Source organism: Macaca fascicularis, chromosome 9 (genome assembly GCF_037993035.2).
Source record: "Macaca fascicularis isolate 582-1 chromosome 9, T2T-MFA8v1.1".
In the NCBI taxonomy this organism is placed as follows: Eukaryota; Metazoa; Chordata; class Mammalia; order Primates; family Cercopithecidae; genus Macaca; species Macaca fascicularis.
The window spans coordinates 7,093,748-7,118,910 of NC_088383.1; the positions used below are offsets into that span (position 1 = coordinate 7,093,748).

Below are 25,163 nucleotides of genomic sequence, written 5' to 3' on the forward strand. Positions count from 1 at the left end.
CTCAGGACCCGATCTGTAGCCTGGCCCATGAGCAGGATCTGTTTTGAAGGCTCTACCAGCAGCTGTGTCCCAAGACAACTGGCAAGACACCGTCCCACTCCACAGTGGCTTCCTCCCCGTGGCGTCATCTCCCTTCCAAAGAGGGAGGAATTTGGACTATTACCCATGAATGATAGCAGGCTAAGAAACAAATTATGATTAAGGAAAGATTAAAGGAAAAAAGAAAACAAAAACAAACCACCCACACCTACTGGCTGTACCTTTCCTGCATGATTTTTGCCACGGCATGGAAAGTGGGCCAATTGATATTTGCATGGGTGTTTTAAATATCAGGAGATCAGGAGATTTGCTCCTGACATCTTTTTTTTTTCAAAGTGCAACTGAAAATAGCACTTTTCACAACAATTAATTGTTAACTGGCTCCAAAGAAGGCCTGCTTTTTAGACATTTGGAAGGAATAAAAGGCATCTTCTCAGATGCTGGCCTTTGCAGAGGCAAGGTCAGTGGTGCTGGGAGGTGACTCCCTGCATTTCCGTATGTCCATTTCTTAAGTCGCACTATTACTTCCCTTGAGTAAGAAACGTAATATTGAGTAATATTTATTGAGCTGTGCGTGAGAGACTGTTCTAGGCTCCGGGAAAACAGAGAACAAAAGAAAAAAAAAATGGCTGCTTTCATAGACACCACACACGAATAAGCACATAGGGAGTCGGTCAGGCGGTGACCCGTGCGGTGGAGAGAACGCAGCCGGCGGGACGCGGGGGGTCGAGGTTAAACCGAGGCAGTGGGGAGACCCCCATAGAAAGACGCGAGTTTCTGGGTTGCTCCCTCCAGCCAGCAGTTAATTTCAATTTTGCCGGGCGCGGTGGCTCACGCCTGTAATCCCAGCTACTCGGGAGGCTGAAGCGGGAGGATAGGTTGAGCCTGGGGAGGTCGAGGCTGCAGTGAGCTATGATCGCACCACAGCACTCCAGCCTGGGCGAGAGTGAGATCCTGTCTCAAAACACACACACACACCCAAACCAACACAAACAAAAAAAAAAAAAAAGAAAAAGAAAAAATTAAACAATTTCAGTTTGTTCAATTCGAGTCAGCTGGTGATTTGAGCCTGTCCCCAGTGCCCGTAGGACATAAAAGTGAAAATGGGATGGAATTCCCCCAAGTCCCGTCCTTTGGGAAGGATGGCTCGGAACAACCTGAAGGCGCAAAAGGAGTTGGTTTCTTCCCCGACCAGTTTTCCCCTGCTCCATGGAGTCCGCAAAGGCAGGCGGCAGCTCCGAGGCCGGCAAGTTCTGCGTCTGGGGGGCTGCGGGCCGCCCCTGCGGGACCGGGGGGAACTGGGCAGGACAGGGCGGCCCGGCCCACGCCCCGGCTTCCCCCTGCAGCCCGAGGGCACCCGGAGCTCACGGCTGGCGCCGCCCCGCGCTTCCTGCCTCGCCGCGGATCCTCCTCCGCGCCGTGACGCGCCAGGCTTTGACCAAATATGTCCCTTTCCCCTCCCTCGCCCGCCCCGCCGCCCGCAGGCGCCCCGAGCCGCGGGGCTGCCGCCTGGACGTCGTCCTGTTTGGGTGTTGCGGGCCAGCCCCGCGGGGAGCGCCCCCGGCGCGATGCCCTTCAGGAAAGGTAGGAGTCCCGGTAACGCGGCCCACGCCCCCAGCGCGCGCGGGGACCTGCACGGCCGCCTGTGGGTACCCAAGCCTTGGGTCCTCGCCAGGCGCGGAAGCGCTGTGCACCCGGGCTGCGGCGGTGCCGGCTGGGGCCGAGCGAGACGCGCGCCACCTTGTTCCCTCCGCCCTGCGCTGCGCCCCGGCCCCGCGTGCCCCTCCAGATCCTCCCTGTCTCCTCTGGCCCCGCGTGTCCCCTCCGGCCCCGCGCGTCCCCCTCCGGCCTCGCGTCTCCTCCCTGGCCCCGCGTCTCCTCTCTGGCCTCGCGTCTCCTCTGCAGCCCCGCATTGTCCCTCCAGACCCACGCTGTCTCCTCCAGACCCGCGCGTCCCTTCTGGCGACTCCGCGGCCGCCACCACGTGCCCGAGCCGGGAGCGGCACTTGCATCGAATTCCCGCTTCCCGCTGCGCTCCAGCCCGGGGCCGCGGATAGACCAGGGCCCCGGACCCGGAGAGACCCGGCGGGCGGCGGGATCCGGGATCCTGGGGGCGGGCGCGGTGCGCTCGGGGGCACGGAAAGGGACAGCGCGGCGCGGGAGGGAGGCAGCTCGGGCCTGAGTCCCGCCTCTGCCCCTCTCGCCCTCTGACCCCGGGGAAGTCATTTCAGCGCCCAGCCTCAGTTGCCTCCTGGGCAAAACCGGCGCTTGGATAGGGACGGCCGCGTGAGGATGGGAGCAGTCCCTAGAAAAGCAAACCCCGGCCAGCTGATGAGCGCGGCCCGCCCCCTCCTGCAGGGGCTACCCTCAGCCTTCTCCGCCCTGCGTGCCAGGACTGCCAGAAAGGCCCAGCTACCTCATGTTCCCTGCCCGCGCCGGGGGGCTCCCAGCGCACTGGACCCGGGTTTACAGGCCGGGTGGTTGGAGGCCCAGCACGGCCCAGAGCCCAGGGCCACTCTCAGCTCAAAGCCCCGGGAGAGAAGTGGGAGCTGCAGAAGTGTGGGGAGGGGGGCCTCGATTTGACTTTCAAATCAGTGTTGTGTGACTCCTGCAGACGGGGTGGGTGGGGGTGGGGGGGTGGGGGGTGGGGTCGGGTGGGGGGGTGGGGGGTGGGGTCGGGTGGGGCGTTGGGAGCCTGGCCTCTCCGGGCACTGGGCCTGTGCCGTGCCGTCTCTCCCTCCCCCCACTCACCCTCCTGCCTCTCTTCTCTCATAACTCAGAGGCACGGCCAGCTTGGTGCTACCGTTGCCTGGAGGTTGTACTGGACTTGTTTTTCAAACAGAGGGTGCCTAGGTATCAGCGTGGGCTCCTGGCGGTGAAGGGGGTGGCTGCTGACTCTCCTGTCCCGTTGGGGTAGGGAGATGGGGGAGGGTGGCCAGAAGGAAGGTGACAGCCAGCAAGCAGGGGCTCTGCCACTCCTCCGTCAGCTGGGCACGTTTAGTCCCACGCCCACTGTCCTCGGTGTCTCCATTAATCCAGGCATGATGCGGCCACCTTGACACTCTGGGTTCTCTGGAGGCTCTCAGAGTTCTGCGCCCCCCGACTCCCCCCCGCCCCCACTCATTGACTGCAGGGGACAGTCATTTATCTCTGACTTCATCACTTCTGCCCACTTTTGTAGATGTAGGCTCTGGTTGGGAAACTCTTAAAAGGGACAGACTTCTGTTTGACTTGTTAGGGCGCTCAGTAGGGTGCCTTATGCGGCAAGGTATTACATAGCCAAGCTGCTAATGTATTGTTTGCATACGAAGATTTTGCTTTATGACAACGTATTTTAGTGCATTATTAGAGCACACGGGACAAAACATTTGCAAACTGCCAACCACGGTAAGCTTTGGTTTTGTTGGTTATTGTTGTTATTGTTTAATCTGAAGAGACCTTGCTGCATGAAGAGGAAAATGTTATCCTTCCATTTGGCAGATGCTCCTTCCGGGGGTCCTAGGGTATAAGAACCAGACTTGCTTGGCATAAATGCTGTCTGCATTGTCCAGACGCGCTGGTGTGAGCCAGGGCACAGGCTCTTGGAGGCTTTATCTAGGCAGAGCTTCCCCAGTTGCAGATGGGAGCTCTCACTTAGAAGTAAACACAGCAAGTGGGAACTGCAGGGAGCCAGGCCGTTGCTGGATTTGGTGCTGAGCCGTGGTCTGAAGCTGCCTGGAGGGGACAAGGTCCTGTGAGGGACAGCACGGCACCTCAACCCTGCACTGTTGGGAGGTGCAGGAGATGCCAGTGCAGCTACTCTTCTGTATTTTTTGACCTTCGCGCTATCTGAATGTGTTAACTATTCAGAAAAGTAATTTAAAAATTGGGAAATGAAAAGACTTTGCTGCCTCCCTCCCAAAACCAAGAGAAGCCATCTGGAGAAGGCATCCTTTGCGGCTAGAAGCCAAACAGGGACAGCTGCGGATTCCCTCCCCAGGATGCACTTCTGCCTCTTGACAAGCTTCAGACTTTGGGATCAGCTCCGTCAGGGGCCCGGCGGGTACCAGACAAGTCAAGGAGTTTAATGATGGGTTTGGGTAGGAGATAGGAAAACCTTAAGGGATAATGCAGAGCCCTGGGCATTAGCACCTCGAGGTTTAAAATGTCAAGCGGCAGAGCCAAAACTAGGGACAGCCTGACAGGGACTGCGGCCTCTGTCGGAGGGGGCAGGCAGTGTGTAGCCTGCAGAGAGGGAGCTGGGAGAATCCCCACCTAGACCTCACTCCTTCCTCCCTCTGGTCTCTCGGCTTTGACAGCCAGAGGGCCGGGGAGCCTGATGGAGTGGTCCATACAGGGGAGCCTGCTGGGACGCAGAGCTGGGTGAGTTTCCCTTTTGGAGGAGAGAGGGTCTTCAGGGCACAACAGAGAAGCAACCAAGGGTCTTAGGTGCTGGTCCTGTCCCTCACTTATGGGAGGAACTAGCAGACAGCTACTGAATGTAGTTACGGGAAAGGTGACTGGTTGCATGCCACGTCATTCATTCATTCTCTAGACTGGGCACTTGCTATGCACCAGGACACGCCAGGTACCAGCTGAACAGAAAGACATGGCATCTCCTCCCAGGAGCCCACCTTCTGTGCTCTCCAGCAAGTGCCGTGGAGGGGAGTCAGAAGTGCCAGTGCAGAGTGGCTCTCAGTAGGAGGCCCCACCTGAGGAGGCTGAACTCCACATTGAGGAGGTGTGGCACTGGTTGACCTCCTGGACTGTCACACAGGCTGTGGTAGCATTGGTGCCATGGTGCTGGCTCGAATGGAGCCAGAGGGACTTAGACCTCATATTCCACCTGTCCAACATGGACCGCAGTGTATGGCACATGGCAGGCAGGAACCGTATCAGGTGGGTGATGGCTGCATCTGGGTCGTATCCCTATGCTCAGCGCGAGGCTGAAGCAGCAGCTGGCAGTGGCAGTCGCGGCCCAGGTTGGGGAAGGATGCCGCAAGCATTGCGTTCAGGGCTCACAGCTCTTCCTGTGGGTCTCCAGGGTGATGGTGGTTAGAGTGGGAGGAAGGTCTGCGTCTTTGGCCAATCTGTCTAGAAGAAGGAGAAGTTACTATCTTGATGTGAAACATAAAAGAAATTCATGAGAAGAAAAGGAGGCAGGAAGCACTTCAGCTGGACATGGAGAGGAAAGTCATGCATATCATGACTAACTTTGGGAACCACAATGGAGGTACGCTGGGGCAGTTCTTCCTGTGCAAGAACTTCTCTCCTTAAAAATCAAATAGATGAGCTGGCGTGGTGGCTCATGCCTGTAATCCCAGCACTTTGGGAGGCCGAGGTGGGAGGATCACTTAAGGCCAGGAATTGGAGACCAGCCTAGACAACATAATGAGACCCTCTCTCTACCAAAAAAATCAAAAGTCAGCTGGGGGTGGTGGTGTGAACTTGTAGTCCCAGCTACTCTGGAGACTGAGGTGGAAGGATTGCTTGAGCCCAGGAATTCAGGGCTGCAGTGAGCTATGATTGCACCACTGCACTCCAGCCTGGGTGACAGAGCAAGACCCTGTCTCTCTAAAGAGAAATAAATCAATAAGATAGGTGGTGTAGACGGTGACTCATCTCAGGTGACGGAGGCGTGGCTCTGCTAAGAGACTGTGGTCTTGAGCAAATTGTTGAGGTCCTTTTCAAGTCTAGAATCCTGTAAAAATGTCTTCAGACAGCAGTGTTCCAAGGATTCTTGCACATTCCACCTTCAGAGGGACAAGGGAATAGCAGGTGAAAGTTCTAATAATAAATAACAATAAGGCCGGGTGCGGTGGCTCATGCCTGTAATCCCAACATTTGGGAGGCCGAGGCAGGTGGATCACCTGAGGTCAGGAGTTCGAGACCAGCCTGGCCAAACATGGTGAAACCCCGTCTCTACTAAAAATACAAAAATTAGCCAGGGATAGTGACGGCTGCCTGTAATTCCAGCTACTTGGGGGGCTGAGGCAGGAGAATCACTTGAACCTAGGAGGCAGAGGTTGCAGTGAGCTGAGATTGCGCCACTGCACTCCAGCCTGGGTGACAGAGTGAGATTCCCCCTCAAAACAAACAAACAAAACCAATAAGATACAAAATGCACTGTGAGGGATGTGAGGGCAATCTGGCTGTGACATCTGTGATTGCCAGGGTTGATTTGGCTGATCTAGCTGGCTAGGTGGGTGTCCCCTTCCTCCCTCACCACTTCATGTGCATCCCTCCTGAAGCTGTGCGCTTGGTCCAAGAGGACCACCATCCCCGATAGAGGAGGACCCGTCTTCGGTCAAGGGCATACGAGTAACTGTGCTCCTCTGCTAGAACCTCCAAACAAACTCTCAAAATGCACTGTGTGACCTTACTAGAATATCCTCCAGTTCCATCCCAAGGATTTCACTCTTTTTTATGGCTGAGTAGTATTCCATGGTGTATATGCACATTTTCTGTATCCATTCATCTGTTGTTGGACACTTAGCTTGATTCCATGTCTTGGCTGTTGTGAATAGTGCTGCAATAAACATGGGGTGTGGATGTCTCTTCACGCCTTTTAAGTTCATGCCTTTTCTGTCACCTTTTCCACTGATTCTATGCACATAGCAGCTCTTGCAGGTATATCCTGTCCCATAACCAGACCAGAACACTCATTCGTTCTCGGAATGCTTTCTGCATGGTAACTTGGTGAGCTATTTGAGTTACGGTCTATACCTCATGCTTATATTGGACCTGGTGGTAGCAAGTGTTTCATAAATTCTTCTACTTGGTGAATCTGTCATTTTCTTTTGGAATGAATAGTTGCAGAGCCACATTAAGATCCTTATAGGCCAGGCGTGGTGGCTCATGCCTGTAACCCAGCACATTGGGAGGCTGAGTGAGGTCAGAGGATTATTTCAGGCCAGGCGTTCGAGACCAGCCTGACCAACATGGCGAAGTCCTGTCTCTACTAAAAAATACAAAAATTAACTGGGCGTGGTGGCGGGCGCCTGTAATCCCAGCTACTCAGGAGACTGAGGCACAAGAATCACTGGAACCTGGGAGGCGGAGGTTGCGGTGAGCTGAGATCGTGGCCACTGCACTCCAGCCTGGGCGACAGAGTGAGACTGTCTCAGAAATAATAATAATAATAAATCCTTATAAACCCTAAATGCTGAAAGATGATGGCCATCCCCCCCATGTGTAATTTAAAATAAAGACAATATCCAGCCATAAATGTAGGGAAGATGAATACATTCCTGAATTTCACTATGGTCATCATTTGGCTCCTTTTTGGAAATACCAAATATCAAGTTGTAAATACCACTGGCACCCAGGGCGGCAAGCATGGACACTGTCTGCACGCCAGTTAGTCCAGCCCTAGACCCGAAAATACCAAGAGCTCCTAAGTCCTCAGGACTGTAGAGCTCCTCAATTCCCAAGCACGCATTGTATTTCTCTGCCCCTGCGAGTCTGTCCTTTAATTTCCCACGTCACTGGGAGTTCCCAGGGTGGGGCCTGCATCTTCATCTTGGTCCCAGCACCCAGCACTGACACAGTGGTCTTCCTACTGCCTCAGCATTTGATGTGGACGCCTCTCGGGCTGGAAGCCCAATCACACTGTGTCCTCCTGTCCTTCCCAGTATTTGTACGTAGATGAAACTGGATAAAATGAACACGGGGAAGGGAACCACAAAGTCACAGGAGAAGCATGGGAAGGGTGGGGAGGACCCAGGCAATCAGAGCCTCAAGTCTTTTCATAACACCCGCCATCTCCTGGCCCTCAATATCATGGCTTTCTGAGCATCTGCATACGGAGACCATTCGCTTTGCTCATTATGCAGGAGTGTGGTCATGTCTACAGATCCTTTGCTGTAGGGGACAGTTCTGGAAGCTGTTCAAGTAGGAAGGCACAGGCGGTAGGAATCATGCCGCAGGCTGCATGATTGGGCGCTTCATGGAAGCCACTTAAGAGCACTTGGCCTCAGCTTACCCATCTGTCAAAGAAGAGGGTGAGCTAAGATTCTCTCCAGTTGGAGATCTGTGCTTCCTAATTGCTTGGATGCTTGTCACACACACTGAGTCTCCAGCCCCTCAGCCTTCCTGGCTAAGTCGGCTGCAGGAAGCAAAAGGAATTCCGCCTGCACCTTTGTCCTTCAAAGACTTTGTCCTGGGCACGTGGCCAGGTATCTCCCTGCACCTCCAGGTCAGACTGGCCACGTTTTCAGGCAAGTGGCAAATGAAGAGGCCATGACCTTGAATTCTCCAGGTGACGTGCTCCTTCGGCTTTGACTCCAGGACTGAAATTTATGTCCAAAAAATGTCAGTGTTGGGATCTAAGCTCTTGAATGCACATTCTAGGTTCTCTCCTATTAAGACAGCTTGGGGCTGGGCGCGGTGGCTCTCACCTGTAATTCCAGCACTTTGGGAGGCCAAGGAGGGTAGATCACTTGACATCAGGAGTTTGAGACCAGCCTGACCAACATGGTGAAACCCCGTCTCTATTAAAAGTATGAAAAATTAGCTGGGTATGGTGGCAGGCACCTGTAATCCCAGCTACTCGGGAGGCTGAAGCAGGAGAATCACTTGAACCTGGGGGGCAGAGGTTGCAGCGAGCCGAGATTGTGCCACTGCACTCCGGCCCAGGCGACAGAGCCAAACTCCGTCTCAAAACAACAACAACAACAAAAAGCAAAAATTGCCTATCATTCATGACTGCAGAGGAAGAGTTCCAAGATTCCCAGGTGGGCGGTTGAGACGGTGGGCCAGGACAGCAGGGAGACAGACACAGGAAGGGAGCCCCGGTCTGTGGAACACCATCCCACTCACTGTAGCTCCCTGCTGGCAGTGTGCATGACTCTTGGTGGTATCTTGTGTGGGGGTCTGAGCTAGGGGGCCTGGCCCCAGGAACGTCACAGGTTCTGGCTGGGGCAGCCACAAGGTGTCTGAAGAGTAGAGGGTTTGGTCATCCTGGCGCTTCCGCAAGCAGCCTCTCCAGCTGTGGCTCCGGAGGGTGCTCTGACATGACAGTTCAAAAGCACACTTCCCCCTGGCCTGGGCTTCAACACTCACTTGTCAGAAAGTGAGGTCCTGTATGCCCCAGTCCTCAGCCAGAGGAGCAGGAAGCAGATTTCCCAGAGGCCGTGGCCCCTTGCATTGGTGAGGACACTGGGGTGCTACCTCTGTTTGAGGGGTGACTGACAACTGTGCTTTCTTAGGGTGGAGTTGGTCTGGTGTCGTGACTGTCTGCTTGAGATACTGACCCCTGGCGATCAGATTCTGGAAGTCCCCTCCTGAGGCTGCTGAAGTCATTCCAGAGGCTTGTCCGGCCATGGGAGTGGAGAAAGATCCAATCAGGCAGGCAGGGGCGAGCAGGAAGTCGGGAAGGTGCCCTCTCCCCTCCCCGAGAAGTGTGGACTTTCAAAAGGAAGCGAGAAAGAGGAAGGTCTTGCCTAGGCATGGGGTAGACCTGTTGGATGCAGGCGGACTTCAGGGAAAGCCGGTCCTCAGCGCCATGGTGCTGTGACTGTCGGGCGGCAGGCGTTGGCTCACAGCCATGGTGGGGACGCCTTGTTTCTCAGAAGGACAGAAATGCACTCCCGCAGCTCTTGTTCCTGGCTTCACATTAGAATTAACTGGGGAGCTTTAAAAAAAAAAAAAACCTGATGCCCCAGAAATTCTGATTTGATAGTTTCTGCCTTGATGCTTAGACAAAAAATGTCCTGAAACAATACTTAACCTCAGACAATACTGTACATGCTGTTTTCTAGTCTGTTCCATTTCATTAAGAAAGATTCTGGTCTTATTCCAGTAAATTGATTTCAAGGCCACTAATGGGTGGTGACCCACACTTTTGAGACGCCTGTTCCGGGCATCAGCTCCCACTGCAGAGGCTGGGGAGCCGGACAGCTCCCTTCCCAAGCTCTGCAGTGGGAACTGATGCCTGGAACAGTTCCTGCAGCCGGTCTCCAGTGTGAGTCACGTCCTGCGGCAAGTTCTGGGTGGTCCAAGTGAGGCAGAAGCCTTGCGGGGGGCTTTACCCGTCCACACTGCTGTGGAGCCTCTGACCCTCCATGGAGGCTTTCCGAGCCAGGCAGCAGGGGAGGAAGCGTCTGGTAGGAGGGTGGAAGGCATCACGATAACTAGCCACCCGCAAGGGCCAAATCTCTCTGGGACGTTTGCACAAGGAACATTCCGAACCCACGAATAAAGGAGGGCTGCATATCTTGTAGTTGAGGAAATTCAGTAGAAAAGCAAGAAATGTATGGCCAGGTGCAGTGGCACACACCTGCAGTGCCAGCTACTCGGGAGGCTGAGGTGGGAGGATCGCTTGAGCCCAGGAGAGCAAGACTGGCCTGACCAACATGGTGAAACATAGTGAGATCCTGTCCCTACAAATAAAAAAATTTAAAACTTAGCTAGGTGTGGAGGCATGTGCCCGTAGTGCCAGCTACTTGGGAGGATGGGTGGGAGGATTGCCTGAGCCTGGGAAGTTGAGGCTGCAGTGAGCCTTCATTGTACCGCTGCACTCCAACCTGGGCAACAGAATGAGACCTTGTCTTTAAAAAGAGAAAGAAGAGGCTGGGCACGGTGGCTCATGCTTGTAACCCCAGCACTTTGGGAGGCTGAGGTGGGCAGATCACCTGAGCTCAGGAGTTCGAGACCAGCCTGACCAACATGGTGAAACCCTGTCTCTACTAAAAATACAAACAATTAGCTGGGCGTGGTGGTGGGTGCCTGTAATCCCAGCTACTCGGGAGGCTGAGGCAGGAGAATTGCTTGAACTAGAAGGTGTTGAGCCGAGATCGTGCCACTGCACTCCAGCCTGTGTGACAGAGCGAGACTCTGTCTCAGAAAAAAAAAAAAAAAGAAAAGAAGAAAGAAGAACAAAGAAAAGCAAGAAATGCAATTGAAAGGCCAATGGGCTGCCCTGTCCTGCGGGTGCCTACCCTCATCTGTGATGTCACTGAAGTCACTTCCATAAGCTCTTAAGTCCTTCAGCAGTACCCAGTAGGCCAGGGGTGGGTGTAAGTGCAGAGGCTGCGGCAGTGAACAAAACGGACAAACCCCGGCCGTGGAGCTTCCGTGTGAATGGGGTAAGCCTGCGTGGCTTTGTCCTTGGTAGATACTTTGAGTGGCTGGTAGGAGGTCATGGTGACCTCCCTGGGCTGGTGAGCAGCGAATGCTGCATGTGTCAATGGATGTGAATGCCAAGAAGAAAATAACTCAGGAAAGAGGAGGGAGAGGGGCTGGGGATGGTGGCTCATGCCTCTGATCCCAGCACTTTGAGAGGCCGAGGCTGGCGGATCACCTGGGGTCAGGAATTCGAGACCAGCCTGTACAACAGGGTGAAACCCCATCTCTAGTGAAAATACAAAAATTAGCTGGGTGTGGAGGCAGGCGCCTGTAATCCCAGCTACTTAGGAGGCTGAGGCAGGAGAATTGCTTGAACCTGGGAGGTGAGGTTGCAGTGAGCCGAGATCGCGCCATTGCACTCCAGCCTGGGAGACAGAGCAAGCCTCCATCTAAAAAAAAAGAAGGCGAGTCAGGGACAGGGAGGGAGGATTGTGGTTGCACACAGGATGGTCACTCCAGGGGACATTTGGACCGAGGCTGAGGGGAGTGAGATAGCAGACAGTGCCATTGGCTCAGGAGTGTGTCCAAATGGGGAGGTGTGAGGCAAAGGTCCGGTGGCCAGAGCGGCTGAGTGCGGGAGGAACCTGCGGGCCAGCACTGCTGCTGCAGGATGAGGGTGGAAGCCACGTGGATGCAGGCCTAGGAAGGGAGTGGCGGCTCAGCAGGTCCTCATCTGCCACGGTAGGGCCTTGTTTGGCCTCTCACCTGGAGACCCAAAGGCCTGGGAGGGTTTTGGTGGAGGTGTGGGCTGAATTAATTTTTTTTTTTTTTTGAGACAGGGTGCCGCTCTGTTGCCCAGGCTGGAGTGCAGTGGCACGTTCCTGGCTCACTGCAACCTCTGCCTCTCGAGTTCAAGCGATCCTCCTGCCTCAGCCTCCCGGGCAGCTGGGATTACAGGTGCACGCTACCGTGCCCAGCTAATATTTTTGTATTTTTAGTAGAGACGGAATTTCACCATGTTGGTCAGGCTGGTCTTGAACTCCCGAGCTCAAGTGATTTGCCCACCTCGGCCTCCCAAAGTGCTGGGATTACAGGCACAAGCCACCGTGCCTGGTGGGCTGAATTAACGTGATACCATCAAACGTCTCCACCACGTGTGGCTGCTCTCCTGCGAGCAGATTGTGGGGTGGTGGGGGAGGCAGGGAGACCAGGTGGGAGTCTCTGGGCCTGCTGCAGGTGGCTGGGATCAGGGTGGTGTTGGGGGTGGCTGGATTCTGAATATATTTAGGAGGCAGAGGCGGCGGGATTAGATGGATTCGCTGTAGGGTGAGAGAGAGTGAATCATGGGTGGCTCCCCCAGCTGCCTTCTGTCTGATCTGGGGAGACGCTGGGAGCGAGGTGGCCAAGGTGGTCGAGGCCTGGGTTGTAGTGAGCTACGGAGAGCCCGCACTGCCACAGCAGCTGCACCTCCTCCAGGCCCCGTCCTTGGTAGAGGCTGTGAGTGGCCCATAGGAGGTCACGGTGACCTCCCTGAGCAGTTCTGTTTCTGTCCCTGGTTCAAAAGGATGGGACCCAGTAAGCAGCCTTCCAGAAAAGTCCACTATGCCCCGGGTCAGTCATCAGACAAAGCCGTTTCAAGAAGAAAATGACTTGGACAATGGGGGCTGATGCTCATCCCCACCGGCAAAGAATTCCAAAAAGTTCTGAGGGGTTTACTCCGGGCACTGAGCATGCTCTCTTCCAAGCTGGGAGAAAAGCACTTATGAGTTTTTCACTTTCCCAGTGTTTCCACGTAAATACTACACAATTGCCAACCAAATGTCTGTCCTTCCCTCTGTTTCCATAAATGTCAAGGGCTCCATTGTAAGGGGGAAGCATGAACCCGCACTCCAAGAGGGCTTCCTGAACAGACTCCACCCAGGCACCTGCTGACCGGGTTCGCTTCCAAATCAGGGTACCGGCTCTTCCTGGTTTGTCCAGATTTCCCTGGTTTTAACCTTGACAGTCAGGTCACCCCTACCTCCAGCTAACCCTCATGCCACAGGCTTGTTGAAAGTTAGATGGCCTCATTTTAGAAAAATAGATTTAAAAACCTCATTCGTGTTTGAACACAAAAAGAAAGAATAAGAAAGTAGGCTTTAGGGCTCTGGGCTACTGGCTTGAAACTTTGGAAGATATTTTTCTTTCTTAAAATGTTTTTATGTTTAGGAGATACTAGTGCAGATTTCCTCCATGCATATAGTGAACATCCTACTCAATAGGCAGTTTTTCAACCCTCAGCCCCCTACAATCCTCCCACCTTTTGGAGTCTCCAGTGTCTATTATTCCATTCTGTGTGTCCGTGTGTTACCCATTGTTTAGCTCCCAACGAAGAGATATTATATATATGTACATATATACATGCATGTATGTGTGTGTATTTTTAGAGACAGGATTGTGATCTGTCTCCCAGGCTGGAGTGCAGTGGCACGATCATGGCTCACTGCAACCTCCACCTCCCAGGCTCAAGCAATCCTCTTGCTTCAGCATCCTGAGTAGCTGGGACCACAGGTGTGTGCCACCACAGTCTGCTTTTTTTTTTTTTTTTTTAACTTTTTGTAGAGACAAAGTCTCCTTGTATGGCCCAGGTTGGTGTCCAACTCTTGGGCTCTAATGATCCTCCCACCTTGGCCTCCCAAAGTGCTGGGATTATAGGCGTGTGTCACCACGCCCAGCCTCCAAAGAAGAGCAAATTCTCTTTTTATTTAATTTAATTATTTAATTAATTAATTTTTATTTATCTTTTTTGAGATGGTATCTTGCTCTGCTGCCCAGGCCGTAGTGCAGTGGCACAATCTCGGCTCACTGCAACCTCTGCCTCCCAGATTTTAAGTGATTCTCCTGCCTCAGCCTCCCAGTACCATCATGCCTGGCTAATTTTTGTATTTTTAGTAGAGATGGAGTTTTGCCATGTTGGCCCGTCTGATCTTGAACCCCTGACCTCGTGATTCGCCCACCCTGGCCTCCCTAAGTGCCGGGATTAGAGTTGTGAGCCACCGTGCATGGCTCAAATTCTCTTTTTAAAGTATCCGAGCTGGGTGTGGTGACTCATGCCGGTAATCCCAGCACTTTGGGAGGCCGAGGCAGGTGGATCACCCGAGGACAGAAGTTCAAGGCCAGCCTGGGCAACATGGCAAAACCTCTTCTCTACTAAAAATACAAAAATTAGCCGGGCGTGGTGGCAGGCACCTGTAATCCCAGCTACTCGGGAGGCTGAGGCAGGAGAATCGCTTGATCCTAAGAAGTAGAGGTTGCAGTGAGCCAAGATTGTGCCACTGCACTCCAGTCTGGGCCACAGAGTGAGACTCTGTCTGAAAAGAATAAAAATAAATGATAAAAAATTTTAAAAAGCAATTCTGCCAGACTTAGTAGAAAATGGAAACAAGGATTTTATCATCAACTTGCTGCCTCATAATAACAGCAAAGGAATCTGAATCTGTAAATAGCTGTGTTTTCTTGTGAAAACATTCTAGAAGTTGAATGTCATCCGTTTATAAGAAATGAGTCAGCATGTGGTCCCCCAAGAATCCCGTCTGCTGTTGTCACAGCATTTCCCGGGTCCTGTTTATAAATGGGGTATGACAAAGGGAAGCCACTTCAGGCTGAAATCATCTTTTGTTCAAATCCTGGATTATAGAAAGGCTTTTTCATTGTGACTTCAGTGAAGCGGAAGGTTATGTTATCATGACTGTTTTATAGGAAATGGATTTCTCAACCTTATAAAACTTTGGAAACTTCGTTATTTTGAATGAGTAACATGTAACACACGGCATAACAGTAAATCCTAATCCACGATACGGAAAAACTGACTTGACTGAGTAAGCAGGCAGTCCATTGTTTCTCTGTGGCTGTGTTCTTTTCTCTGGCTTCTGTGAGCAATAACTGAATGACTGGTAAAGCCTTTTAAAAGTCAGGCAGTGTGTAACAAAAGGAAATAAAGAAATTTCACCTCTTTAGTGATCAGGAAAATGCAGATTGAGACCAAAATGAAGACACGTTTCACTTTGTGTGCCGGGTAGAAATGAGGAAGTCTGATGGCTTTCAGCGGCGACAGAATGTGGACCACAAAAGCCCCTCACACATTGCTGGTGGGCCTATAAGTGGTACAAATGCCTTGGCGGCAGTTTGGTCTTTTCTTTGGTGTAAAGTTGAAATTCATATACTTTGGCTAGGTGCGGTAGCTCACGCCTGTAATCCCAGCACTTTGGGAGGCTGAGGCAGGTGGATTACCTGAGGTCAGGAGTTCAAGACCAGCCTGGTCAACATGGTGAAACCCCATCTCTACTAAAAATACAAAAAATTAGCCGGGCATGATGACACACACCTGTAGTCCCAGCTACTCCGGAGGCTGAGGCAAGAGAATTGCTTGAACCTGGGAGGTGGAGGCTGCAGTGAGCTGAAATCGCAGCGCCACTGCACTCCAGCCTGGGCAACAGAGCAAGACTCCATCTCAAAAAAAAAAAAAAAAAAAAAGACATTCAGCTACTTTGAAACCAGCAGTACCACTCCTAGTATTGCTGATGCTCACACAGTCATGTTCATAGCAGCACTCTCATAGAAAAACCTTTACACAGCACAAAGGCACTTTGACAGGAGGATAAATTATTCTTAGTATATTCACACAAGGCAATATTATAAATAAGCTACACTCAAATAGACAGCAACTCTCAATATTGTTGATGACTATTAAAAAAATCCCAAAACAGGCCAGGCGCAGTGGCTCTTGCTTGTAATCCCAGCACTTTGAGAGACGGAGGTGGGCAGATCACTTGAGGTCAGGAGTTCGAGATCAGCCTGCCCAACATGGTGAAACCCTGTTTCTACCAGAAATACAAAAATTAGCCAGGTGTGGTGGCAGGCACCTGTAATCCCAGCTACTCGGGAGGCTGAGGCAGGAGAATCGCTTGAACCTGGGAGGCGGAGGTTGCAGTGAGTCGAGATCGTGCCACTGCACTCCAGCCTGGGTAACAGAGCGACACTTTGTCTCAATTAAAAAAAAAAAAAAAAAAAAAGAATGAAAGGAAAAAAAGCTCCGGACGTTGTGGCTCACACCTGTAATCCCAGCACTTTGGGAGGCTAAGGCAGGTGGATTACCTGAGATCAGGAGTTTGAGACCAGCCTGACCAATATGGAGAAACCCGTTTCTACTAAAAATACAAAAAAATTAGCTGGGTGTGGTGGTGCATGCCTCTAATCCCAGCTACCTGGAAGGCTGAGACAGGAGAATTGCTTGAACCCGGGAGGAGGAGGTTGCAGTGAGCCAAGATTACACCATTGCACTCCAGCCTGGGCAACAAGAGTAAAACTCCATCTGGAAAAAACAAAACAAAACAGCAACAACAACAAAAAAATCAAAATCATTACATATGGTAAGGTACTTTTTATTCTTATTTTTTTTGAAACAGGGTCTTGCATTGTCACCTAAGTGATCCCCCCACCTCAGCCTCCCCAGTTGCTTGTGACTTCAGGTGTGTGCCACCATGCCTGGCTAATTTTTTTTTTTTTAATAGAGATGAGGTCTTGCCATCTTGCCCAGGCTGGTCTTGAACTCCTAGACTCAAGCAATCCTCCTGCCTCAGCCTTTCAGAGTGCTGGGATTACAGGCATAAGCCACCATGCCCAGCCTACGATACTTTTTAAAATAAAATTAAAACAACTAAAACTCAACAATGCTTTTTAGGAGTATATACATAATAAAACGATACATTTTTACAAGATTCAGGATAATGGTTACTTCCATTTGAAGGCAGGCAGAAGCAGAGGATGGGGGAACATACAAAATATATGTCACTTAATGTCAATAATTGAGATGTCAACTGGCTGATGGAGTCCTAGTCGTCTGTTATATGAAACAAGCAAATACAAAAGAGGGCCATTCAGGCATCAGTGATGAGAGCCTGAGATGAGGCGAGGACCGTGATTGCTCCAACATCCTCTCTCCCTGAGGTCCAGAAAGCAAGAAAGAATGAAGAGTTTCCCTTTTGACTTGTTACAAGATCAGCAGCTTCCTGGACGCCTGTAATCCCAGCACTTTGGGAGGCTGAGGCAGGCAGATCACCTCAAGTCAGGAGTTCCAGACCAGCCTGGCAAACGTGGTGAAAACCCTGTATACTAAAAATATGAAAAAATTAGCTGGGCATGGTGGCACGCACCTGTAATCCCAGCTATTCAGGAAGCTGAGGCAGGAGAATTGCTTGAACCCGGGAGGTGAAGGCTGCAGTGAGCTGAGATCCTGCCATTGCATTCCAGCCTGGACGACAAGAGCAAGACTCTGTCTCAAATAAAAAAAAAAAAAAAAAAAAAAAAAGGAGGATGAAGCAAATATGGTAAAATGTTAATAATTGGTGAATCTGGGTGAAGATATATGGAGAGATTCTTTGTATCTAAATTTGAAATTGTGTCAAAATGAGAAGTTAAAAGAGAAACAACAAGTCACTTTTCCAGTCATCTCCTAACCCTGATTCATTTGGCCTCTTTTTTAACTTCTTTATTATTATTTTTTATTTTTTTTGAGACTGAGTTTCACTCTTGTAGCCCAGGCTGGAGTGCAATGGTGCAACCTCCGCTTCTCGGGTTCAAGCGATTCTCCTGCCTCAGCCTCCCGAATAGCTGGGACTACAGGCGCCTGCCGCCATGCCCAGCTAATTTTTGTATTTTTAATAGAGGCGGGGTTTCGCCATGTTGGGCAGGCTGGTCTTGAACTCCTGACCTCAGATGATCCACGCGCCTTGGCCTCCCAATGTGCTGGAATTACAGGCGTGAGCCACGGCACCCGACCTCATTTGGCCTCTTCTTTCTGTTGCTCAAACACTCAAGACTCATGACTCAGGGCCTCTGCAAGTTCCCCCTGCCTGGAGCGGTGATAAGGTGACACTTTAACAGCAATCTGAGGATCCCATTTGTTTGGGTCATTTGTAAAGTTAACTTTTCCCATTTGTAACGAACAAATTATCTGTGGAGGGCTCCTTTGCAATCACTCACAAAGTGTGAATAAAATATCCTGTTCCCAATAATCTTTATAAAATATTTAAAAATGTATTATTTCATTTCATTTCGTCATGTCCTTGAGTCAGAGATATATGTATATATATACATGTGTGTACATATATACATATATACACACACACATATATATGCACATGCATATATATATATATAGAGAGAGAGAGAGAGAATCTCGCTTTGTCACCCTGGCTGGAGTGCAGTGGTGCCATCAGGACTTGCTGCAGTCTGGAATTCCTGTGCTCAATCGATCCTCCCACCTCAGCCTCCCGAGTGGGTGGGATTACAGGTGCGTGCCACCATGCCTGGCTAATTTTTTCATTTTTAATTTTTTAGAAACAGGGTCTCACTATGTTGCCCAGGGTGGTCTTTAATTTCTAATGTAAAAATTTTTAATTGTGGTAAATACACTCATAATTTACCATCTTCAACATTTTTAAGTATACAGCTCAGTAGTGTTAAATACATTCACAGTGTTGTGCAACCATCACCACCATCCATCTCTAGAACTTTTTCATCCTGCAGAACTCAAACTCTGCACCCATTAAACAATAACTCTCATTCTTCACAATCCCCAGCTCCTGGCAGCCACCATTCTTTCTGTCTCTGAATCTGACTATTCTAGGGAACTCATGTGAATGGAATCTTACAATATTTGTCTGTTTGTGCCTGGCCTATTTCACTTAGCATCATGTGCTCAGGGCTCATTCATGCTGTAGCATCGGTCAGAATTTCCATCCTTTTTGAGGCGGAGTAATATTCTGCGCGTTTACTCACATTTTGTGTATCCACTCATCTGTTGATGGACACGTGGATTGCTCTACCTTCTGGCTGTTGTCAAAAATGCTGCTGCAAACATGGGTCTACAAATATCTCTTTGAAATCTTGCTTTCAATTATTTTGGGTATGTATATACAAGGAATAATCTTTTATTCAATAGTTTTAGCGTCTATTGATGATTCTTGATTGAAACACTTATTATCAGAGTGTCCGTAAAATGGCTATTTACCACTTTTGTCATTCCTTCCACATTTATTAGTTGGCATCCTTTTGTAAAGAAGCTCTTTCCTGCCCATCCTTCCTTTTTCTAGCTTTAATTTCATCATCATTATTAATAGTAGTAATAGTACCAGTGTGAACTCGGGGATTTTTAAAATTATGATTGCATGTGTTAGAATCCATTCTTGACATACTCAATTGGTGCTCAAGCTACTCCTAGTTTGGCTGAGAACCCTTTCAGGCTGTCCGCTGTGTCCTTGACACGTCCCTTCAGCTTTTGAACTCTGTCTTAGCTCCTGTTCCAGGCTCCTTGTGTCCTCCCCAGTCTCGGCCTTGGGATCAGCCACTCCTCCAAGGAGACCTGGGGACTTTCAGTGGAGGATGGTCCTTAGAAGGCTGGATCTGGGCTTTTGTGTGCCTCTTCTTGCTACCGGAGTGTCCGTGTTTCCAGGGCCTTTTCCACGCATGGAGCTGGGAAACATTTTAAAATTGTAAATTCAAACGGATCAGTTATTCCAGTCCAGCAGCACAGAGTTCTTCCTCTTCTTCCTCCGTCCCATAATTATATCTTTCATTTGCTTTCTGTGTTTTACCTAGGAATGTTGTCTTCATCTTGAATCTCCTTTGCTACTGGCTGTACTCATTAGCAACATAAAATTCCTCGTGATAACCTCTGACCCCCATCCTATGTGTGATGACACGGAATAGGAGATCAGACCTGCACTGCACAGGTGGGGGCCAAAACCAAGCCTCCCGGGGCTTAAAAAAATATCTGCAGAGATGGGCGAGTCTGGAAGGGAGCTCCCCCACAAATATTTTAGGTTCCTTCTATCGTTCTCAATCATTGCACGAGTGTATATTACTTTTTTAATAACAAAAAGGAACTTTTAAGGTAACCCCCCACAACCCTATATAGACTGGATGTCAACCCTTTAGTCCTAGATACACCTGGAGCCTGGCGTCGTGGGGACAGAGGCAGGTCCCTGTGCTGAGGGCGGTGAGACAGGGCGGGCATGCGGGGGGACCCAGCTGGAAGGTCGGGGGAGGGCCAGACGGGACACCAGCTCCCGGGAGCCCCGCTCTGGGCACGGTGCGCGCCCCCACACCCCCATTGCACCCCGCGTCTGCTCCCTCCAGGGTGCGCGACCCCACCCCCCCCCCATTGCACCCCGCGCCTGCTCCCTCCCGGGTGCACTTCGGGCGCCTAAGCCAGCTTGGTCCTGGCCCCAGGAGCAGCTGCAGGTCCGACGGGGGCGTGGCGGAACCGGCAGGGGCGTAGCCTGGGGATGGTTCGCTCGGATTGGCTGTTGTCCGCGGCGCACGAGCCGGTCAGCGCGCGCCCCGCCCCTCCTGGGCCGTGCGGCACGCCGCGTTCACGTGCGGTCGCACACCCTCCCGGCGTGCCCCGCGCCGCCCCAGCCTGCCCTGCGGCGACTGTCCAGCTCGTGAGCTAGGCGTGGATCGGGCGCTGGGTCCTCTGCGCTCTGGGGCTTTGAGGTTGTGTTCCCGGCAACGGATGTTTTCCGAGAAGGCCTGGGAGCGGCTGTAAATAATACCCGAGAGGAAATAGGCCCGGCAGGTGTTTTTGCGAGTCCCGGAGTTGGGTGGGGCTGCGGCGGGCTTGCAGGCCGCGGAAGAGGAAACAGACTAGAAAGGCTTTAGGCGTGTGGACTCTGCGGGGCGGCTCGGGAGGGCAGCCCCTTTCCCTCTGGGTTGAGGGCGCCGGAGAAGTGGACGGCGCACCCCCTCCCCGCGGGAGGATGCGGGACCGGGGCGGGTCCGCGGTGGAGGCGCCGCCCAAGCTCTCTGAACCCCCGGGGACCGCTCCTATCCCCCGGTATGGGACCCAGACCCCCTGAGGACCTCGTATGCACTGGGTCTGTGGCTCCATCTGAATCTTCACGAAGAGGGCCTGCAGTGAATTTGGGGAGAGTGAGTGAACCGGTGAAGGGTCAGGAAATAAGTCTCATGAGGCATGGTTGAAGAATTGGGGATGTTTAACCCAGCCATGGCAGGACGGGGGACACTTGACTCCTGTTTGGAAGTATTTGAAAGACTTCTGAAGGGGGCCAGCTGCTCCACACCTGTGGTTATTTATCGTCAGGTGGGAGGAGAGACTGAGAAAACAAGTAAGGCACAGAGACAAAGTATAGAGAAAGAACAGTGGGCCTGGGGGACCGGCGCTCAGCATACGGAGGACCCGCACCCGCGCTGGTCTCTGAGTTCCCGCAGTATTTATTGATCATTATTTTTACTATCTTAGTGAGGGGAATGTAGCAGGGCAACAGGTGGGGAGAAGGTCAGTAGGGAAACGTGAGCAAAATAATGTGTATCATGAATAAGTTCAAGGAAGGGTACTGTGCCTGGATGTGCGCGTAGGCTACATTTGTTACTCTTTACCCAAACATCTCAGTGTAGGAAAGAGTAATAGAGCAGTGTTGCTGCCAGCGTATCTTGCCTCCAGCCACAGGGCGGCTTTCTCCAATCTCAGAATAGAACGAATGGGAATATTCGGCTTTACACCCAGATATTCCATTCCCAGGGAGGAGCCGGAGACAGAAGCCTTCCTCTTAGCAAAGAGGCCTCCTTCTTTCACTACTCCTCCTCAGCACAGACCCTTTAGGGCTGTCAGGCCGTCGGGCTGGGGGACAGTCAGGTCTTTCCCTTCCCATGAGGGCATATCTCAGGCTGTCTCAGTCGGGGGAAACCTTGGACAATACCCAGGCTTTCTTGGGCAGAGGTCCCTGCGGATTTCCACAGTGCATTGTGTCCCTGGGTAATTGAGAATGGAGAATGGCGATGACTTTTACCAAGCATACTGCCTGCAAACATATTGTTAACAAGGCACATCCCTAAATCCATTAAACTTTGATTTAATACAGCACATGTTTCTGTGAGCATAGAGTTGGGGCTAAAGTTACAGGTTAACAGCATCTCAAAGCAGAAACAATTTTTCTTAGTACAGGGCAAAATGGAGTTTCTTATGCCTTCTTTTTCTTTATAGACACAGTAACAATCTGATCTCTCTCTTTTCCCCACAACTTCCTTATGAGGAAGAGGCTAGGCTTTTCATTCTGCCTCCGGGCACAAAACAGACTTTTTCCCAGGTGGAGAATTTCAGGTCAGTTACACAGAGCCAGGCAGGGATGAACATGTCTGGCATTCTCTGCTGGAGCCAGGTGTTTACCTATGTTAGTGGGAGAATAGTGGAGCTCAGATGCGAAGTCTCGTCTGCCAGACTCCAAAGGCCTTGCCTTTTCTTGATGCCTGTATTTTTTTGTAAATGTTTAAGTTCAGAGGTACAAGTTCAGGTGTCCAGAGATCCACCCGTCTTGGTCTCCCAGAGTGCTGGGATTACAGGTGTGAGCTACCGCGATGGGGTTTCGTCATTTTGGCCAGATTGGTCTCAGACTCCTGACCTCACGTGATCCACCTGACTTAGCCTCCCAAAGTGCTGGGATTACAGGCATGAGCCACCACCCGGCTCAGTATTTTTTTTTCTGAGTCTCTTCCTCCTTCCACCTGATGCATCTGTTTTAGTGGAATGGGTTCCTTTGTGAACAGTGATGTTGCAATTATTCATGAAGTAATAAAGTGTTTGTGTATTGATTGATTTCTTTGGACTGGAGGGTTTGTCCAGCCCTGTTGAGCTTTGTCATTGTCTACTTCAGGGGAAGAGGGAGATTGTCGCTGGTCAGAGGAGAATGCCAGGGCTACTCTTAGATGGAGGCAGCCTTCCATCTCACCAGCAAGTTGGATCTTGAGTAGTACCTGTTTTTGGCCCATTGCCCCTTTAACAAGGGGCACAGATGCCCTTGGACTTGCTAAAAGAATAATCATGACTTTGAGTTTAACAAACATGGTCACGGTATTCCACTGCCATCCACCTTTCCCACTTCTCCTAGCCCCTGTTCTTCTCCTCCTCCTCCTTTTCCTTCTCCTTCTCCTTCCCCTTCTCCCTTCTCTCTTCCTCTTCTCCTTTTATTTTTTTTTGAGATGGAGTTTGGCTCTTCTTGCCCAGGCTAGGGTGCAATGGTGTGATCTCAGCTCCCCGAAACCTCTGCCTCCTGGGTTAAAGCAGTTCTCCTGCCTCAGCCTCGCCGAGTAGCTGGGATTACAGGCATGCACCACCGTGCCCGGCTAATTTTGTATTTTTAGTAGAGACGGGGTTTCTCCATGTTGGTCAGGAACTCCCGACCTCAGGTGATCCGCCCGCCTCGGCCTCCCAAAGTGCGGGGATTACAGGCATGAGCCACCTTGCCTGGCCTCCTAGCCTTTCTTTTTTGCAAACCTGACACTCCTCCCCTCCACCCCATATGCCTAGACAAGGCCATCTGTAGGACTCACACAGGAAGAGCTGAGGACTGGAGGAGTGAGTAACTTTTACCGGAGTACGTTTCAACCCTCCAGGTAGTACCAGGTACAGTATTCTGAGAAGTCGGGAGGAAAACGCCTGTGCTGGTCTCATTCAGCTCTGCGGCCCTCAGTGTCCATCTGATACTGAGTCTGTAGTGAGGATGCATAACAGGGTAACCGTCTCTGAGCTCCTGGATTCATTTGCCTAATTAATAGCTTCATACTTTTCTCTGCAGAGAGGAACACTTTAGGAGTCTCTTTTTTGTCTCTGCCACATTTATTAAATTGTCGCATTTTAACACATTTTAAGCCATTTTAACATCTCTTGGGAGAAGGTAAGAGCTGTGGAATGTGTATAAAGAGACAGTATCTTGTTCTTCTTGGATCCCTGTCTAGCAGGTGTGATAACAGTTTCTTATCAAGAACCCAGCCAGAAAATTACCAGCCAAACCCTCTTCCTCCATTGGATTATGTGAGGCAGCAACCCTTACCTGGTGGCCTCTCTGCTCCAGCAGGTTGTGGAGCTCCAGAAGATATCTGTGATAATCCTCTTTCCTTCCTTTCAAGGGATCTCCTGGATTATTCATCCTCAACTTGGGTCTTCTTCCTCTCCTCTGCCCTGAGGTGTTAAGGAATTGAATGTCTATGGAGGTAGCCAGCCCAGCCCTGAGCGACACTGTAGAGAAGGTAGAGAAGGTGAAATTTTGTTTCTTTGCCTGTTTCTGGTCCTTTGTCTGTTGCTAAGTCCCTAGGTCTTTCCTGGTTTCTTCTAAGTCACATCCTCAGATTCTTCATCTACGTCATCTCTAAATGATAGATAGTAGCTCAGTTTGCATTTTAATTGATAGCTGAGATCTTTAACTCCAGAGATGCTATCTAACAATTTAGGGACAGGTTAAATCACATTGTCTTCCTTCCCTAGCCTGCCCCACTCTCCAACCCCAGCATTTTCATACAGAAAGGCAGCTTAGGTAGGGGTGACTGGAGGCAGTGGGAGGCTGGTGGAAGATGAGGTAGTGAGTCCTGGAATCCTCCACTTTGCTCCCACTTGCTGAGCGAGGGTCCTGGCCACCCACCCTGACCATGCTTGTATTCATGAGCCGTCCTAGAATGTCTGCCTCAGGCTGGCAGCTGAGGATGCCAGGGGGCAAGGCAGCACGGGGGCTTCAGTCAGCCTTCCTGGGTTCTGATGCCACCTCCACCACTGAGTAGCTGTGTGACCTTGGAGAATTTCCCAAACATCTCTGAGCTTCAGTTCCCTAATGTGTCAAGCTTATGCAGTTGTGAGGATTACACGAGCAGCTAAGCACAAAAGGCTTCTACATGGCCTAGTAGAATATCAGGATCCCACCCTGCTTGTGGCCACTGGAGACCCTATTATAGTCCAGAGTGCTTCCTAAGTGGGCCTTATGATTCCTGTCTTAAAGGAACTCTCTGCCCAGCAATGACAACTTGGCTGTTGCTACCACCATTATGCATGAGTTTAACTGGCCAGAAAATGGGATGGGATGGTCCGCACAGCAGCTGCCCACTCACAGGTGCTGAGTGTATTTGCAAGTCTGTTTGAGCCCTTAACATTCAGGCCTGGGGATGAATGTGGGTGAGTGCGGGCAATAAGAGCGAGGCAGCTCTAGTGGTCTGACGTATTCAAGGCACTTCCACAGAATCCATCTGCCCAGACA

At 51.1% G+C, this 25,163-nt stretch overlaps 1 protein-coding gene across 11 annotated transcripts in view; it reads left to right on the top strand.

Moving 5' to 3' along the window:
* The first annotated feature begins 1,149 nt into the window (after positions 1 to 1,149).
* The window catches only part of PFKFB3 (6-phosphofructo-2-kinase/fructose-2,6-biphosphatase 3), a 90,603-nt gene continuing 66,589 nt past the window's right edge, over positions 1,150 to 25,163 (top strand). For 9 of the 11 annotated variants that reach the window (XR_012417437.1, XR_012417440.1, XR_012417439.1 and 6 more), the window contains exon 1: positions 1,150 to 1,623. Coding sequence is in view for 7 of the 11 variants with exons in the window: in XM_015455451.3 (XP_015310937.3) it covers positions 1,182 to 1,623 (442 nt within the window). In the remaining 4 variants the exon portion in view is untranslated. The remainder of the gene's footprint in view (positions 1,624 to 25,163) is intronic. The other 2 variants (XM_065520265.1, XM_074000952.1) reach the window with 1 other exon arrangement.